Source organism: Vidua macroura, chromosome 15 (genome assembly GCF_024509145.1).
Source record: "Vidua macroura isolate BioBank_ID:100142 chromosome 15, ASM2450914v1, whole genome shotgun sequence".
In the NCBI taxonomy this organism is placed as follows: domain Eukaryota; kingdom Metazoa; phylum Chordata; class Aves; order Passeriformes; family Viduidae; genus Vidua; species Vidua macroura.
In genome coordinates, this window is record NC_071585.1 from 15679576 (window position 1) to 15697414 (window position 17839).

Genomic DNA, 17839 nt, shown 5'->3' on the forward strand with positions numbered 1-17839 from the left:
AGGGCTTGGATCTTAAAAAAGGGCAGTGTCTTGGACATGGCTGTTATTACTGCTGAAACTGATTATCTCCACCTAAAACACTTGTATGTGTTGTTTAAATGCAAAGAATAGCAATTCTTTGGACACACATCTGTGCTGAATGAAGAAGGAGGAATGTTAAATCCAAAAGAACCTCAAAGCTAATAAAGGATAAAGTGAAACAGAGGACTATTAGCATAGTAAGAGAAGAATGTCTGAAAAGGGAGTAGTGATGACATAATAAGAGGTAGGCCTTGATTGAAGAGGTAAAATGTGAATCTGTCCTGTTGAAAACTTTGCTGCCTGCTGTGCCATAAGTTAAAGGATATTTCTGCCATTCCATGCTTGTTTCACTTTCAGCAGACAGTCTGGAAACAGAAACACTCGGTTATTTAGTGGGGGGACCTATTATCCCCACAGGTGCAGAGCTAGGGTGCTCTTTAAAGACTGGAGTACAGTCTCTGCAGTACTTCACCACAGGAGAACTCCTGCATTCACTGCAGGAGCAGGTGCTCCAGGTGCATCCTGCTGCTCCATGTGGCTGGTCCCCAAAGAAATATTGTTTTCAGCTGGAATGCAATTAGGGCAGTGCTTTGAGCTTTGCAGCAAAGTGCTGTTCTTGTGGTTAACTGCTGTGCTGTCCCTGGATGCTAATTCTTTCTTTGGCACAAAGAGTAACCTGATGGTCACAGTTCTTTATTTAATTTATTTTGAGTTACATGAGCATGTGAAACGGATCTATGGTTCAGGGCTCTTGGTGAAGCTTAAAGGCCAAACAGAGCACAGGGAGAGATTTTTAGGAAGGAAACAGGAGCTAAGTTCTAGCACAAAGGTGGACATCCCTCCATCCTGCAGATAATTTGTCTTATCAGCTTGTTTTGTGTCTGGCAGGGTGAATTTGTTAATGAGTATGTTGGGGAGCTGATTGACGAAGAGGAGTGCCGAGCCCGAATCCGCTATGCTCAGGAGCACGACATTACCAATTTCTACATGTTGACACTGGATAAGGTATGTGCAAGGAATCTCTTGCCAGCATCCTGAACAGAAGTAAAAAGATGGGAAGGCAGGCGTGATACTCCATCTAGCAAAAAGGTGCTAAGCATTGCTGATGAGTCTGCATTTCCTCTGAAATGACTAAATGAATTTCAGGGTTAGGAGGAAAGTCTGAACAGGCATTGGCTGAGTTTGTTCAGAAGAGGTGAGGACAGTTGTCTGAGGACTGTAGATCCTACTTCAGCATAAGAGGCTGAATTTGGGAACATTGGGATCCTTCCCAGCAGCTGAACCTTGGAGAGCCCAGAGCAGGGTTGGTGTGTGCCAGAAGAGACATGTAAGGTATAGGCACAGCAAGACCTTCATCTGAGTTCAGATCTTAGGTCTTGCTGTTCTCAGTAGACTGATGGATTTAGTTACACCCACAGGGTCCCCAGTGGGTCCTGCAGGCCAGGTTGTTGCTATGAATTCCTGATTTTCAGAGGTTTAAGTGGTTTTGTCAGCTGCTTTCCACACTTTGTCACTCAGCCATGGAAAGATGAGAAGGAAACCATGAAAGCAGACCTGGGGAGGAAGCAGTAGAGTGTGGAGGATAACAGTGACTGCTTTCTTTCCCCTCATCCTGCAAGTTCACACTGACCATATCTTGTTCTCCTTGTATGGCTGATGGGGCAGACCCAAGTGTTAATATCTCCCTCATCACTACAAAAGCAAATCTCACTTGCAGCTTCCCTCTCCTCTCCAGCCCCATAACAAGCTGTGCACCAGTGTACCTCAGCTCTTACACACTCTTCCTGTTTTCCTTTTATACACTGACATGTAAGAAGTAGGAACTGCTATTTTGCTTTTAAGCAGAAGTTGGGGCCTGGAACCACAAGCACTGCCTTGGAAGTGTGCTGGGGTGGTGTTTATCCAGTACTGATGCCACAGGGAGACTTTGTTTCCCAGAAAGCAACAGTGGCACTGTCCTGGCTGTTTGGAAGCCCCATGTCTTTGAGGAGGAGTAGGATGATGTGCAGGAGGCTGTATTGCCATGTGATCTGCCAGCACTGGCCAGAGGCATCAGAGTTGGTTGATTGCAGATGATGACAGCTGATTGAAATGTGGTTTTCTGGGGTTTTTTTTTTTTTTTTTTTTTTTTCAATTCCAGGATCGAATCATTGATGCTGGGCCAAAGGGCAACTATGCTCGGTTCATGAACCATTGCTGCCAGCCCAACTGTGAGACTCAGAAATGGTGTGTGAATGGTGACACTCGGGTCGGGCTCTTCGCACTTGTAAATATCAAAGCTGGTAAGGAACACACTGTTAATGTCTGCAGTAGCCTCGGGGGTTCTGTAAGGAAAAGGGAGGGTTTGTAGCTCTCTGGAAAGGGATTTAATTTTTCTTTTCATAAACAGCAGCACTAACGTAATGAAACACACACACCCATGGTATCAGTGGAGGTTGATACAGGGCCCTACTATAGAATCAATGCCCTTTTTAAGCTGTGAAATGTGGTAGGGGTGAGGGGTTGCACTGAATTTTCAATCTACACAGATCTTTGGGGAGATTAATAGTTTGGTGTCCTTGTGTAGTGGTGGCAGTCACTTGTGACATTGTATTTAAAAAGTGCTTTTACTTCAGCAGTAAAACATTCTACTCTGTAACTCATTAACAACCTGCTTGGTTTTGATCTGCTTTTGTGCCAGGGACCGAGCTGACTTTCAACTACAATCTGGAGTGTTTGGGAAATGGAAAGACAGTTTGTAAATGTGGTGCCCCAAACTGCAGTGGCTTCCTAGGAGTAAGGCCAAAGGTATGATGCATCCTTTAAGCTTTTGTTCTTCCAGATTGCGTCTTTGCATAAATGTGTATCAACGATTGGGTGCAGAGGTTTCGGGTTGAAGAGATCATTTAAGTGTGGCCATGGGAACAGTGCTTGAAATGAGTTAAATAAAGAGTTTTCATTCTGAGAGAGCAAGTCTTAATCTTCAGTTATCAGAGTTGCTATAAATAATGACAGGAAGCTTTATTTTACACTGAAGGAATAAAAGAAAGAGGGTGGTTCTTTTGAATTTTTTTTCAATTTTCTACTTCTTATCGTGACATTTTCCATAGCACCAGAGGAGCAAAGGACAGGCATGGGAAAGACTTTATTAGATAACCAAGAAAACACAACTCAGCCCATTTCCCAAAGTAAAGGCTTGAGTAAATTGTGAGCATGCATGGAAGGCCAGCACACTCACATTCCTTCACACTGATGTTGCTTTACAACCAGAATGCTGCTACCTTACCATCTATGCTGCAGTAAAGTTGTTGATTTTATTCTGGTTTTAATGAAATGAATGATTTTTACACATCAGACAGACATAAGAAATTTACCATATCTGTAGTTGGAAAACCACCAGCTTTTAGAACTCACTGACTTTTTGAGGGCTTCGATTTGTAACTGTAACGTTGCAGTAACAGGAATTGATTTCAATTACCTCCTTGTGCGAGCTGGTTCTCACTGGGAAAAGGAAATAACAGGAGCAGTTGGCCGAGTTCCCAGCTGTCACCCACTAAATCTGTCTCAGCTGTTGGTTTGTTACAAGTGCTTCACCAAATCAGTCTGTAATCCCTCTGCTCTGGCATGTGGATCCTGCCGTGCCCACAGTTAAGGGTTAAAAACCTCCAGCAGCACAGTTGTTGAGCCCCATCAATATATAGGGAAGGTTTTAGGAATTCTCCAGAGATTAGTTCTTGAGAAAAATTAACTTACAAGAATAAAAAATTGATGTCTTCAGAAGCTGACAGATGAGGGGAGTGGCACATCTGATGTACTTAGTTCTTTTTTGGATTGCAATTTAAAGTTCAATTGATTTTGTGCTGCCCCTGTGTTATACATGGTTTGACTGTCATTTTTACCTTGAAATTGCAGGTTGCACGATGGAAATGAGAGAAAGGTGCCCTTTAGTTGGCATTCATGTTCCATTTTGGTATCTGAGGCGATTCATTCCATCTTGATGAGATGGGCTAAGAAACAGTACCAAGAAAACAGGACCTTGGGTTGTTTTTTTTTTAAATTCTTCTCGCAATAGATGCATTTTTAAGCTTCCTGAAGATACAGCAAGACAAAACTGATTATACTCAAGTTCACTCTTAAAAGTGCCTTCTAACCGAGAGTGTGGAAGAATGTTTGGGAGTCTATGGTACTGCAGGGAGCAAGTGGGAATCGCTTAGTCCAGCTGTTAGACCTCTCTTAGACATTCAAATTAGCTGTGAAGGGATTTTCTTGTTCCCTTTGTAATTAGATGGCCAAGGAGCTAGGCTCTGAAAATCGGTGGCATAATTTAGGTGGAGGCATTTCAGTGCCTGCATTTTCAGTGATAAGAAAGGCCCAGCTTGTCTCCATTGTCAGGGGGAATGATGGTGAGAAAGCAGAAACATCCACATGTGAAGGGGAAGGAAACAATCAAGAGATGTAACTCCTTGGTGACAGGAAAGCTGGATAGCCAATGCAGAGTTCTGAAATTGTATGTCTGGAGACCAAGGTTTTTAAATGTTTTGATGATGAAAATATTATGCACGATATTTTTGCAGAGTAAAAGATGTAAAAATTGCTTTGTAGGTATTGTCTCAGCAGACAGATATATCCTTCATAGAGAACACATATTTAAACACAAAGAGATGTAGAAAATGGCACAGAATTTAGCTCATGTCGCCTTAGATAAACTAAACTGATGGTGCTTTGATAAGGTCAGGGCTGGGGGCAAGAAGCATCATCTTTGTGGAGTTGAGTGTTCCACAAAGATGGAAGATGGAGGCTCAGCCTGGCTTGGAGGGGGAGTTGGAAGAGCAGGGTTGGAGGAAGCCTTAGGCCAGAGAAGAGAGCACTTGAACCATTTGGTTGCCTGTCCTGGGTCCAGTTGTAGTTGCTTCACTACACAGATAATTTAACTGTACTGATGATGCAGAGTTTGGTTGTCATTGGCATGGGAGAGTGAGAGGAAGGGGCAGTTGCAAAGGAATAACTGCATAGAGGGGGAATGGAGATTGGATATTCCACAGTACACACCTGGAGAGGTTAACAGCAGAAACAAATCCACCATGAGAAGGTCATGGCTGGGCAGTCGTGGTGGAGAAGGAGCCACTGTGCTGCTCAGCTGTCACAGAACTGAGCTGTGGTGTGACACAGCTGTGGAAAAAGCAAATGGGGACAGTGCTTTGGGGGAATTTCCTGTTCTTTTGGCTAAGTGTTGATGTCTCTGTACACTGCCTCTGATGTGTTATCTGAGGTAGCATGTGTAATTCTGTAACTTTTGTTTGGGATAAATATACTCAATAAGGGCAGAGAAGAGCCACTGAGAAGACTGAGTGTGCAGACTGAAAGTTTCAGTTTGCAAGCAGGAGAGTGTGTCCCAGAGGTTTCTTCGGGGAGATAGAAAAGCTTCAAGTGTTGAACTAGATGATCTTGGAGGTCTTTTCCAGTCGTAAAGATTTTGTGATTCTGGTGCAAAAGAGCAGCATTGACACAAGAACAAAGGTCTAAACTGATGACAGATAAATTCAGACTGGAAATGGAGAGGGAAGTGATGAATGTGAAAAAGTGCAGGAAGGCCCTGGATAGACTCCTTATGAGTCATGTGTGCCAGGAGACCTGACTACTTTGACCTGAAGAGTCTGGAGAGGTGGCATGAGCTCAGTGACACCAGGCAGCCCCAGCTCCTCATTCTGCTGTTGCTAGTTATATGAATCCCATGCCCAGTCAAGCTTTGCTGCATGACTTCCAGGCTCTTTTAAAATAACTGGGAGCTATTTGCTGTAGTAACTTGGTTGCCAAATACCGAGCAGCACCAGAGATGCTGCGCAGGTCTCAGGTATAGCTGGCAGCGGGATTTCTGTCAGCAGGGTTTGCAGCAGGAAGGGAGCAGGTGGATGGGACAGAGCCCTGCATTAAGCAACATCTTTTCACCCCCAGAGCCAGCCCAGCCTCAGCGAGGAGAAGTCCAAGAAGCTCAAGAGGCGGCCGCAGATGAAGCGCAGGTCGCAGGCGGAGGTGATGAAGGAGCGGGAGGACGAGTGCTTCAGCTGCGGGGACGGAGGGCAGCTGGTCTCTTGTAAGAAGTCAGGCTGCCCCAAGGTGTACCATGCTGACTGCCTCAACCTGACCAAGAGACCTGCAGGTCAGTGCTCTGCACAGCTGGGCTCTGCTTGGGTCACAGTGTTGGCTCTGGGTGTCCTGGGTGCTGCTCGTGACCTTGCACTCTATTCACAGCTTCTTAACATTTAGGGAAATCTTTCTCACTTGAACAGATCTTGTTCAAGATCTGGTTTGCACCCCCCTGTGACTGCAAAAAGGTGAATTAGTTGCTGAAGGGGGAGCTGGTCCTTGCCTAGGATATGGTGCTTGTGAACTGACCCCATTCTTGGGGCCTGGCAGAGCATAATCCTAACAATAGCTGAGGTATTGGTCATCACACTGGCTGTTTTCCCAAAGCTGAAGACAGCTGTGAGTAGAAGCACTGCTGGAAAATAGGAGTTAGAAAAGAATCTCTTAAATGTCTGAATAGCCATTTTTCTCATACGTAAGAGAACAGTACCAAAGCATATTCTAGTTTGTAGTAAAATGAGGGCAAAAAATTGAAATAAAAATATACTCAAAAAGTACAGTCCAGCCTCCAGCCTGTTCCCCTGCTTTCCATTTGCAAAGTCTCTCCTAACAGCCTGACTTAAAAGCACAAAGGATTGCCAGCTCTCTGATACGTTTTTTTATATAGTGGAAGATTGTTGACTCAGTCCTTTTCTGGCTTGTACAAACATAGCATGAAGTTTTTATTCTTGATCTACTCTGGACTGTGTCCCACTTGCCTACACGTTTTTTAAAACTGGAAACAAGTATTTTAGCAGCCTTGCAGCCGAGGCCTTGCTTTATTCCGACAGAAGAGAAAAAATATATCTCATTTTTTACATAAAATGCCATTGGAAATTATGTTTTAGTTGTTTTGCAAAAATAACTTATATTGATGTGATGTTGATGGTTTGCTTTATCCTTCTTGAGTTCTCATCTTGATACTTTTCTCATATTTAGTTCTTCCTTTTGCATCCTGTTTTGCACTTGTCTTTATTTAATTACACCTTGTTGGTGCAAGAGCATTTGTCCAGTTTAAATTCTGAGCCTGTCCAACTGGATTTTTGCAGTCCCTTACAGGTTCCATGTTATCTACCTGTATCTGTAAGAGTATTTGCTGTTCTGCTTTCAGAAATTTTAATAATTGTACAGATTAAAATACACTCCTGAAGGATGTAATTTGAAATGCCTCCTCAGCTTGCCACAAGACCATTAATAACTGTTTTTTGAGAATGATTTTCAGTCAGTTAGAGCAATTTTACTCTTTTTACACATAGGCAGTGATTTTCATGGCCTGCTCCACAGAGTATCATTCAGGACATGAAAGGTTCAGCACTTTCTACTTCAAATGTTTCCTCTGCCGTGGGCATTGCTGTCAAGTAATTAGAATTTCCTGCTTGTTTGCATGTTTGCTAATTGTGTGATCTTACTTCTAAGAGCCCCAGGCTGTCCCTGGAGAGGGTGCTTATTCATTAGACCTTTTTACCCTGTCAAAGACCATTAGAGTGGTTTGATAGGATTTATCCTTCCTGCAACAAACTAGCAAGTTTTGACTTTTTAAATTTTCCATCTGTACAAATGACCTCTATAAGAATGGTCCCAGGGTCTTTGCAGTGTTGTGTGGGTCTCTGGGATGCTGCTGGTGCAGGGGGAGCAGTGACAGCCTGTGCTGCAGCACCATGAGCCAGGAGCAGGGGAGACCATGGGAAGTGTTAAACATCCTCACTTGGAAAAAAATGCTGAAAAATTGGAAAAGACACATAAAAGCAGCATGCATATTTTGAGACTGGAACAGAAGCCTTGGATTGGCTTCAAAGGAGAGGAAAAACTTACTATGTGTTGCCTTCAACCCCAGGGGGAAAGCAGTGTGAGAGAGGGGAGTGGAGAGCTGCTGTTGCACAAGTCCAGGGAGCAATGCCCACAGCTGCTCAGTGCTGTGCTGCAGGAACTAGCCTCCCTGGGAAGAAGCTGGTAGCCACAGGTCTGTGGGTTTGGTTCAGGCAGGCTGGGAAGTGCTCTGGCCTGGCTGGTGTCCGTGGTTGCCCTCTGGCTCAGAGCTCTGTGTCAGGGCTGCTCTGCGAGGAGCTGCTCCCCACAGCAAGGCAGGGAGCAGGAGAGATGGGGGACGTGGGGTGCTGGGAGAGCACAGAGGCAGGAGTTGTATTTGGAGAAACATCTTTGCTCATCCTGTAGTGAAAGGTCAGGAGCTCAGTGTGTGTCTGGTTGTGTCCATGAACTGGAAGCGTTTGGTAGAGCCAGACACAGCCTTGGCTGAGGGAGCAGAAGGCTGAGCCAGCAAGGTCAATTACAAGTGAGAAAAGCAGCAGTCTCTGAAGTGTAATGTTGTGTTTTGCCTGCTGGTGGTATTGATGGTCAGTAGGTTTGCTGTGAAGATGGAGCTGCTGGGGGAGCAGCTTTGTTTTATCATGGCCATACATGGCCAGAGCTTAAGGATGTGCCTTTGGGTTCAGAGACAATAGAAACTTAGCCCTTGTGATCACTGCTCTCTCACTTCTTCTTTCTAAAAAACAGGAAGGGAGGTTTTTGACCCAGAATTAAAAGATGAATCTGACATGTTTGCTTTAAGTCCTTTGGGTGTTGTGCACAGATAACCTGTGCCATTTTCTATGAAAATCAGAGCTACAGAGATGTGAGAACTAGGGATGTCTGCTCCTCTCTAGATACCTCTGTTGGTTAGTGCTGTGCAGGAGCCAGATGGGCTTTTGGTCTGAGCTGATGTGGCTTGTGTTTGTCATGATTATCATTGCCCTTGCTGCTTCTGAGAATGCAGATTTGTGTTAATTGCCTGTCGAGCTAAGGCAGAAACTGAAGAGGACAATGTAGAATTGTATGTGGGTATTACAGGAGTGTTCTCACATTCCCCTGAACTCCCTTTGCAGCTGGCCTTTGTCTCTTGCCCTTGTCCTACTCCTAAGGTGTGTCTTTTCTCCCATGTCCGTGCTGCAGGAAAGTGGGAGTGCCCGTGGCATCAGTGTGATGTGTGTGGTAAGGAAGCAGCTTCGTTCTGCGAGATGTGCCCCAGGTCCTTCTGCAAGCAGCACCGGGAAGGAATGCTCTTCATCTCCAAGCTGGATGGACGACTATGCTGCACAGAGCATGATCCCTGTGGGCCTCACCCTTTAGAGCCAGGAGAAATCCGTGAGTATGCGCCTGCCATAGAAGGCCTGACTAACGGCGAGGACACCCAGCCACCAGAGCAGCTGCCTGCAGACACAGAGGCAGACACAGACCTGAGTGTTCAGCCCCTGGACAGCCTACCTCAGTCTGTGGCCCTCAGACTGCAGTCACCAGAAAAGCCCCCTGCTACCCTAGCGCTGAGGCTGCCTTCTTCAGACAAGCCCCCTACCACTCTTGCCCTGAGGTTGCAGCCATCAAACAAGCCCCCCACCACCCTGGCCCTCAGGCTACCTTCACCAGACAAACCACCTGCCACCCTGGCTCTGAGACTGCCACCATCAAATAAACCCCCCGCCACCTTGTCACTGAGGCTGAAGCCATCCAACAAACCCTCCACCACCCTCTCGCTCCGGCTTCAGCCTTCAGACAAACCTCCCACCACCCTGTCGCTCCGCCTGCAGCCATCAGACAAGCCCCAGGCTGCCCTGTCCCTGAGGCTGCAGTCAGAGAAGCAGCCCATCATTGTAGCGCTGCGGCCTCAGCAGCCCGACAAACCTCCCAGCAACGCGGTGCTCTGGCCGCTGGACGAGTCCTCCAGCGACGCCTCGCAGCCTCAGCTGCCGAGCAAATCTCCTCCGGGATCGCCGCAGTCCCCGTTGGATGAGTCGCTTGTTACTGCTGGTGACCTGCAGCTCCAGCTCTCAGATGAGGCTCCTGATGCCCCCGAGGTTTTGGAGTTATCGGACAAGTCCCTCATTGACAGCAGGGCCCAGCAGCCCGAGCTGCTGGATGAGTTCCCCGTGAAATGCCTGCATCCTCCCCTGTCTGACAGGCTCCTCACCACGGTGGGGATGCTGCAGCCCCAGCCAGAGGATGAGCCTCCTGAGGCCGATCAGCTCCAGCCGCTGGACGACTCCTCTGCCCAGAGTCCGCAGCCACAGGCTGTGGAAGAGGCTTCCTGCTCTGTGGTGCCGCAGGTCCCGGCGTTGGAGATGGCTTCCAGTCCTGAGGTGCTGTGGTCTGTTTCCGTTGAAAAAGTCCCAGACTCCCCAGTCTCACGGATCCTGCCCTCAGAGAAGGCTCCTGGATCAGCAGTACCACAATCTTTGCCTCTAGAAAGGGCTTCCTTCTCTGGGGCGGTGCGGGTCCCAGACACAGAGAAGTCTCCCAGCTCTGGGTCACCCCGTCCCGTGCCTCCAGAGAAGGCTGCTGATTCGGGTATGCCTCAGATCCTGCCCACAGAGAAGGCCCCTGGCTCCCGGTCACCGCATGTCCTGCCCACAGAGAAGGGTCTCGGCTCCGGGGCCCTTCGGATCCCGCTCACACCGAAGTCTCTCTCCCCCGGGGTGCTGCGGCCCCTTCCTCCAGAGAAGGCTGCTGACTCCGGGGCCCTGCGGGTTCTTCCTTTGGAAAAGGCTCTCAGCTCTGGGGTGTCTCGGCCTCAGCTCTTGGAGAGGCCTCTTGCTCTTACGGCCCCGTGGCCTCAGGCATCGGATAAGCTGGCTCCTGCTGTGGCTCCTCGGCCTCAAGCCCTGGACAAGCCTCTAGCTGCATCAGCTCCGAGGCTGTTGCTGTCGGAGAAGGCGCTGCGTCCTGTCGACCAGAACGCTCAGCTGAAGGAGAGAGGAGCCCCAGCCATGGAGCTGAGTCCCCAGCAGAAAGAGAGGACCATGTTAGCTGGAGAGCAAATCTCTTGGTCTGCTGGGAAGGTGGTGACGCAGGTTGGACAAGTACCTTGGCCTACAGAGAAACTACAGACGCATGAGCAAAGCCACTGGTCCACCACGAAAACCCTGACGCCTGCGGAGCAGCCTTCCCGGACAGCAGAGAAACTACCAGAGCCAACCCTTCAGCCCAGCTGGGAAGTGGCCTCAGCCCTCTCGGAGCAGACCCCGTGGACATCAGAGAGATTGTGTGCATTCGAGCAGACCCCTCGGCCAGCCAGGGAAGCGCCGGTGCCCCCGGAGCAGATGCAGTGGCTTGTCACGAACGTTGAGACAATTGATCAGATTGCTTGGCTGAATGGAAAAGCACAGACTCCTCGGGGGCAGGACCCTTTGCCTGAACAAAACACAGCGCTAGCCCGTAACCAGGATTCTGTCTGTCGTGAGTTGGCTGACTCAGAGCCAAAGTGAGGTTGGTGAATATGGGAGGCAGGTTTCAGTCGTTTAATGTTTAGGGAGGGGGAATCTTTGTTTTGTTTTTTTTATTCACTTCCCTGAGCCCAGCCCCTAACCCATGCACATCCCATCCATATTCTCTTGTGACACGAGCAAGGACATTCTCTTAAATCTGAGTCTGGCCCAACCAAAGGGAGAGAGCATCCGTGAGCTTTTCCTCTTCCTTTTATAAATGGTAAAGCTGAAATAAAGAGTCCACTCTGGGTAAAAATCTCCAATTCCATTGAAATGGTCACATTACTGATCCAGTGTGTTCAAGCTCCAGGTTTGTTTTGTAGGTGGGTTCCTAGGCACAGCCAGGGGCCTTGCTCTTGTTACTGCATTTAAATAAAATGGATCAGTCAGGCTGCCTTGGCACTGGAGATGTTTCAGGGATCATGCGGTGAGCAGTCAGGTGTGTGTCCTTGCCAGACTCCAGAAGCAGGGAAGGGATTTTATGTCACCTGCCCAAGTCTCTGTCCCTGCAGGGTGTTGCTTTACGAGGTTTGTCCGTGTGTTTACCGGGACATGCTGTGTGTGTGGTTTGCTCAAGGACAGGTATCATCTCCAGTGAGATGGGAGAGGAGCTCCTGCACTTGCTCAGTGCAGTTTTCTCCAGCAATAGGCAGTATCCATTCAGGCTCCTTTTCTACAGAGCTATGACTGGCCAGGCCCAAGAAGCGGGAAATCTGGAGGAGATCAGGGAAAAGAGAGATCTTGGAAGAAGTCATCTGGGAGTTTTTTCATTCTTGTGTCTTAATCCTTTAGCACAGGACACATGGAGTGTTTTCCTGCACTTGACAACGTAGTGACCCATAAAGCAGCAATAGCAGAGCAGAGTGGGTTCCCGGAGGTGCTGAGCACTGCCCTGCCAGGGGGACAGTGCTCCCTTTCAAATTTCCATCCAGTCTCTTCTAGACCTCTGTTGTCAGCGTGAGCCAGCAGACTGAGCAGTCCTTTCTCCCTTTGCCTCAGATGTGTTCAGAATGCGTTCCCATCACGCCTGGTGTTGCCAGCAGCAAGCCAAGCCTGTCCTGCTCGCTGCACAGCGCAGAGGCAAGGGTGTCATAGCTGGATCGAGACCTATCTCAACACCTTCCCCTTGTGTAGCTTCTGGCTTAACTCTTCTACAACCAAAGGAGACTTGAATTAACTGGACTGTGTTGGTGTGCATGTGTGTGTGCGCGTGTGCGTCCATCCAACTGAATTGTAGTTCTCACACTGGAACACGGTGGGCTCCAGCAGCTGGCTGGCTTTCTTTTTTTCTCTTCTCCCTTTTACAGTGAAGGCGATGTTTAGTACCTGGTGGTCATCGGGCTGGTGTCCAGACTAGGCCTGCTGAAAGCCGTTCACTCAAGCGTTGAGGCAGAAGTTGGCTTGGCTGTGGTGCTCGTGGGGCAAGCAGTAGAGTCCCAGGGACCTGCAGCATCTTGTGACCACCGGCACCCTCGCAGGCAGGAGGAGGACAGACCTCCTTTGGTGGCACTGCCTGGCCTGGATAGGGTTGGTGTCCTGCCGAGGAAACGCTGCTGACCAGCTTGTTCCCACTCTCACAACACATTACCTCTGTAATTACCTGAGCTCCACCAATCTGGGGCCGCAGCCTCGGATCTCCATGCCGCAGCCAGACCCTTGCGCAGCTCCAGTGTGTGTATCCTTCTCCTTCCAGGCAGATCCACAGGCCCCTCCCCAGGAAGGGAGAGTTCAGCCCCATGCTGACCTCCTTCCTCCAACATGGGAGCAGGTCCTTGTTCCCACCTGGCTTGCAAGTGCCTGCTGCTCCCAGAGCAGACAGTCATGAGCTTTGCAGTTTTCTATGAAGGGAGGCAGACACCTGTACCAAGACAAATCCTGATCCGTTCTCCTTTCCTGATGTGTGCACCCTGAGACAACGTCCTGCTGTAAAGGCCGGGTGTGCTGGGCACAAGGGGACATTACCAGTGCTATCTCTTCTCTAGTCCAAATCATTTCAGATGCTTTGTAGAATAGCTCACAACTTGGAAAAGCTTTATGGCTTATGGAAACTTACTTGTTTAATGTTGTTTTTTTTCCGGGAAGACTGGCAGGTCAGTTCCTGCTTGCTGCTGAAACTAGGGAAGTGCAAGCAGCTTGCATTTCTGCGTGACTCCTCCACAAAGGGAATCAGGACAACTCAGATCCATTGAGAGAGAAGATTATTTTATGGGCATTCATTAAGGTTTTTAAACAAAATGAAAAAAAAAATTATGGCGTTCAGTATATTAAGTATTTATCATGTGTGAGAAGGAAAATAAATCTTGAATTTACATTTATAAGCCTTCCCATGAGCTGGACTTAGTGATGTAGATTGTGTAAGTAGGGTTTCCTCAGTGCCAGCGCCCAGCTAGCTCCCACTGTAACCAGAGAGGTCTCTGCACTGCTCTGTCCACCTCCGCTTCGCATTGTCACGTGTTAACTAGTTACTTGTTTCATGAAAAAATAAACTGTGAATATTTTTGGTGCAGGCTTTTTTAAATCTGTAAAATGGAGAAGTTCTCAGTGAATTCTCACAAGAGCAGGTTTGAAAAAAAATCACTTCTATAAATTGCGGGCTCACGTAGCAGGGTGAGGCTCACGGCAGCAGCCGCCTTTCATGCCAGCAGGTGCTTACCCAAAAGCTTGTTTGGAGCAGTGAACATGGATTAAACCTTTGCATGGCATTTTCCACAGCCTACTTTGTTGCAGCTACTGTACCCTGTCTCTCTTCTTGTCTCTCTTTTCCACAAGGGTCCAGGTTTTTGGCTTCTTACCTTGCAGCTACTGTTGGAAAGTTGAGTTCAGCATAGCTAGGAGACTGCTTGGCAAAACTGGTGTTGAGGAACATCATTGAAGGAGGAAGCCAGGAAGCTGCTCTTCCCTCTTCACCCTCGCTGGAGCCTTGGGTGATGCTCTGTCAGATCAGGAGGGCTTTTCAGAGGAAGAGGTGGTGCTTTTGGGAGTCTGGGCTTTTCTGGGTCACGTAGACAAGGCCTGACCAGCTGTAGAGAGAGGTTCCAGCAGCCCTGCCTTTGTCCAGCCTGCCCTCATTAGGGAGCATGAGCTGGGGAACAACTTCAGGCAGCAAAACCCTTGTGAAGGAAATGTGGGCATCTTCTGTACTCAAGGTGACTCACTGGTGGCAGGGGGCAGCACTGCCTTGGAGGAGGAGAGGGACACGTCTGTGTTGAAGCAGTTGGGTAAGTTTGCTGTCATTTGTTACTGCCTTCAGAATTCAGGCAGTTTTAATCACGGGGGATTTTAAAAGTGAAGGGTAGAGACAAAGTAACCCATACCCCTGGCAGACTTTGTGGGTGAGACACTGCTGCAGCCTCGAGCTGGGCTCAGACCTGTGCAACAGCTCCATGCCAAGGTTGTGATGCTCTCTTGCTGTGTTGGAGGGATCCAGTCACCTGGTCACTTAGTCCTGGGTCAGCCCTAATTGCACCCAACGTGGGTGAGAGGTGACTCCTGTGTTGATTCACTGGTGTGGAGCACTGTAGAAGCAGAATAAAGGGTGTAATTATCTCTGTCCCTTCCCTGGTGTCCCACGATGGCTCAAAGGAATTTTCCAGACTCATTCCTGGTAGGAGTGGCTCCCTCTTCCCATTTCTGAAGGGGGTGCAGGCTCTGCTCCTGTGTGAACACTTTGCTGGTCAACATCCCTGCTGCCAGGATAACTGCTGCCCCTGCTCAGAGCAGTGGGCTGGGCTCAGCAGCGGGCCGTGGCCTCCACCCCACCCAAGGGGGAGGACCCACTTTAGTGTTGGATTTCCACTGTGGGCAGGAGAGTCCCAGGTGCCCTTTGGTGACAGAGGAGCTCTGATGAGGGGTAGCAGCGTGGTCAGGGCCTTGTGCCCCATCGGGATGAGGGTTGCAGAGGAGGAGCCACCACGGGATGTGTGGGATGTGTGGGCAGGAGGGGAGCGTGCACAGGCCAGTGTTCTGCGTGGCTTGTCCCATCTTCCCCAGTGCCCACTGTGAGCCAGGGCTCTGGTGAATCTAGCAGGAGAGTTATCACTGTAAGGAATAATCACCTCACCTACTGCACGTCTTCAGATGCAAATTAGCTCATGGTAGCTTGCTTTATTGCTGTTCTCCAGTTAAACTTTTCCTATTTAACAAAAAAAGCTCCACAGGAACCAGAGTCACTTCAATACACAAAGCATCTGGGTGGTACTGTGGGAGCACACGTTAATTCAGGGTTAAACCCCTGCAGGCAGAGGCTCTGAAGGTGTGGCTGGTGTTAAAGTTTGGGAGATAAGAGAGATGATTGAATGTAAAGGACATTAAAGAACTAAGGTGAGACAGTGCATTTGCTAGAAAACCTTCAGCTTAGTTTCACAGGAAAAAAAACGGAAGGGAAAAAAAAAGCAGCCCTAACCTTGATGCTCTTGGCAGTGTGTTAGCCCTGAACATGCTCTGTGTGTGCCCAGCTCCTATCTGGAGACCACAGCCAGTGTTGTGACAGGGCAGGGAGAGTTTGAGAAACTTCAGACCTTCAACATCTTCTGTTTATTTTTAATTTCAGCCTTAACTTCTGATTTTGCTTGATGTTTGGAATAACCATAATTGTAACCTGCTTGTAATGTGCTTTGCCCTAAATTACTGATGAGGCTTTTGGCCTTTGCTAGCCAGTGAGTGTTAAAGCAAAGTGGCAAATCGTGCAGCTACTCTGAAAGTATGGGGGGGATGCTGTGTTTGATCTCCCAGGCTTTGCCCGCGCTAATTACCCACCCTCCTGTGATAGTGATAACGCTGGTGGCAGCATTTGCAGCCAAGGCTGCTCCTCCTGCAGCAGCACAGCTGGGCTGATGGGTGCTTGGGGCTCCCAGGGCCTGGGACACGGGACACTGGAGCTTGGGGACTGAAGCCTGGCTTCAGCAGGAGTCTCAGCTGTGGGGTGTGGCAGTGCCCTTGCTTAGCAGGAGATGGGAGGATGCAAGATTCCTGCTCCGGGTCCTACAAAAGTGATGTAAGCAAAGCTTGGTGCCGGGGGAACAGGACAGATTGTGTGAGCTCGGGCTGGAGGAGCAGCAGTGATGGACAGTCCCTACAGCACTGAATCTACCTCCTAGGGAAATCTGAGAAATGGGTGTTGCTATGGCCTATTTCAAGGTAAAGTTTTAATCATGTTTGCCCTTGGCAAAGCCCTTGGGCTATTGTGGTGCTATTGTAAACCGTTGGCAGCTTAGCACAGTAGGGCTGGACTCACGGCTCCTGGCCCTCGGGCTGGGGCTTCTTGGCCAGCTGATCCCATCCCCCTGGAGCTGAGGCCGGGCTTCAGCACGTGTGACTGAAACAGGACAAGGAGCAACTCGGTTCCTTCAGTTTCTGGTGGTTTTGAGACTAAACCAGTGTGCCACTGAGCCCCGTGGGGAGGCCGTGGAGCCGTGTGAAGCAAGCAGGCATCCGCTACTGCATGTTCTTCGTGTCCGTTTGGTACTGAGCTGGTTTCAGTTTTTGTTTCTTTTTCTGATGTTTCCGAGTTGTTGACTTCAAGGAACTGGGTTTTGTGTATTTTTTGTAGACACTGGGAACTTGTTAAAAGGAAAAGCAGCAAGCACACCTGGAGGCTGAAGGTGGAGCTTGGCTGGAGCTGAGGGTGGCCCCGGCCGGTGTGGGTGGGAGGTGAGATGAGTTATCAGGAGCAATCGGGGAGTGTCTCTCCCTGCGAGGGGCCATGGAAGCCTTTCTGCAGTGGCGCTCCCAGCCCTGCATATCCGTGGTGCCGAGCTCGCTGCCCCACCAGCCTGCTTGCCCCAAAGACATTGACCATGCTGGGCACCGTGCCTCACTTTTAATGTCCCCTGCCACCCTCCAGCACTGTGTGCCCTAGCTGGGGTCCTGGCTGCCAGCTAGCCAAGGGCCCTGGGGAAGGTGGCTGCCTACTGCCCCTTCCTCACTGCCCAGGGACATGGCAGCAGCGAAAGTTGTGCTGGAGCCATGAGAGGTTTGCTCATGGAATAACCTTGGTGTGAGCAGCCCCACGCTGCCTCCCTTCCCCTCCGAGGTCTGCTGCCCACAGGGTCCTGTTCTGCAGGCTCAGGCAGAGGGAAACACATCAGGAGTCAAAGATCCCAGCCAAGGCAGAGCCGGCGCCGGAGCACTGCGGGGGGGACAAAGGGGTGCTCAGCCCTGGCCAGGAGTCGTCTGTCAGTTGTAAGAAGGAATGTCAGAGCAGGTGAGAGTAAACTACATATTTCCAGCATGTATATTATTTTTAGAAGAGGGAGAGGGGAGAGTCTTGGACCATTGATTACTTTCATTTTGCTCCCCTTAGACTGTTGGCTGTGTATGTGAAACTTATCATGAAAAGAGGGTTGCCCTGCCCAGGTGCTCCCAGAACATGTACTGTAATTCTTTGTATATAGAAGAAAAATTACTGTAAAGTAAAGTTTAACTTTACTCTCGATGTCCTCTTGTGGTTTGTCTTGCTGAGTTGG

General features: G+C 49.0%; 1 protein-coding gene across 3 annotated transcripts in view; it reads left to right on the top strand.

Moving 5' to 3' along the window:
* Positions 1-17808, top strand: part of NSD1 (nuclear receptor binding SET domain protein 1) — a 61175-nt gene extending 43367 nt beyond the window's left edge. For 2 of the 3 annotated variants that reach the window (XM_053991451.1, XM_053991449.1), the window contains 5 exons: positions 910-1026; positions 2162-2303; positions 2702-2808; positions 5953-6157; positions 9070-17808. In XM_053991451.1, the coding sequence (XP_053847426.1) occupies positions 910-1026; positions 2162-2303; positions 2702-2808; positions 5953-6157; positions 9070-11375 (2877 nt within the window). In that variant the 3' untranslated portion in view covers positions 11376-17808. The remainder of the gene's footprint in view (positions 1-909; positions 1027-2161; positions 2304-2701; positions 2809-5952; positions 6158-9069) is intronic. The other variant, XM_053991450.1, reaches the window with a different exon arrangement.
* Positions 17809-17839: the final 31 nt, after the last annotated feature.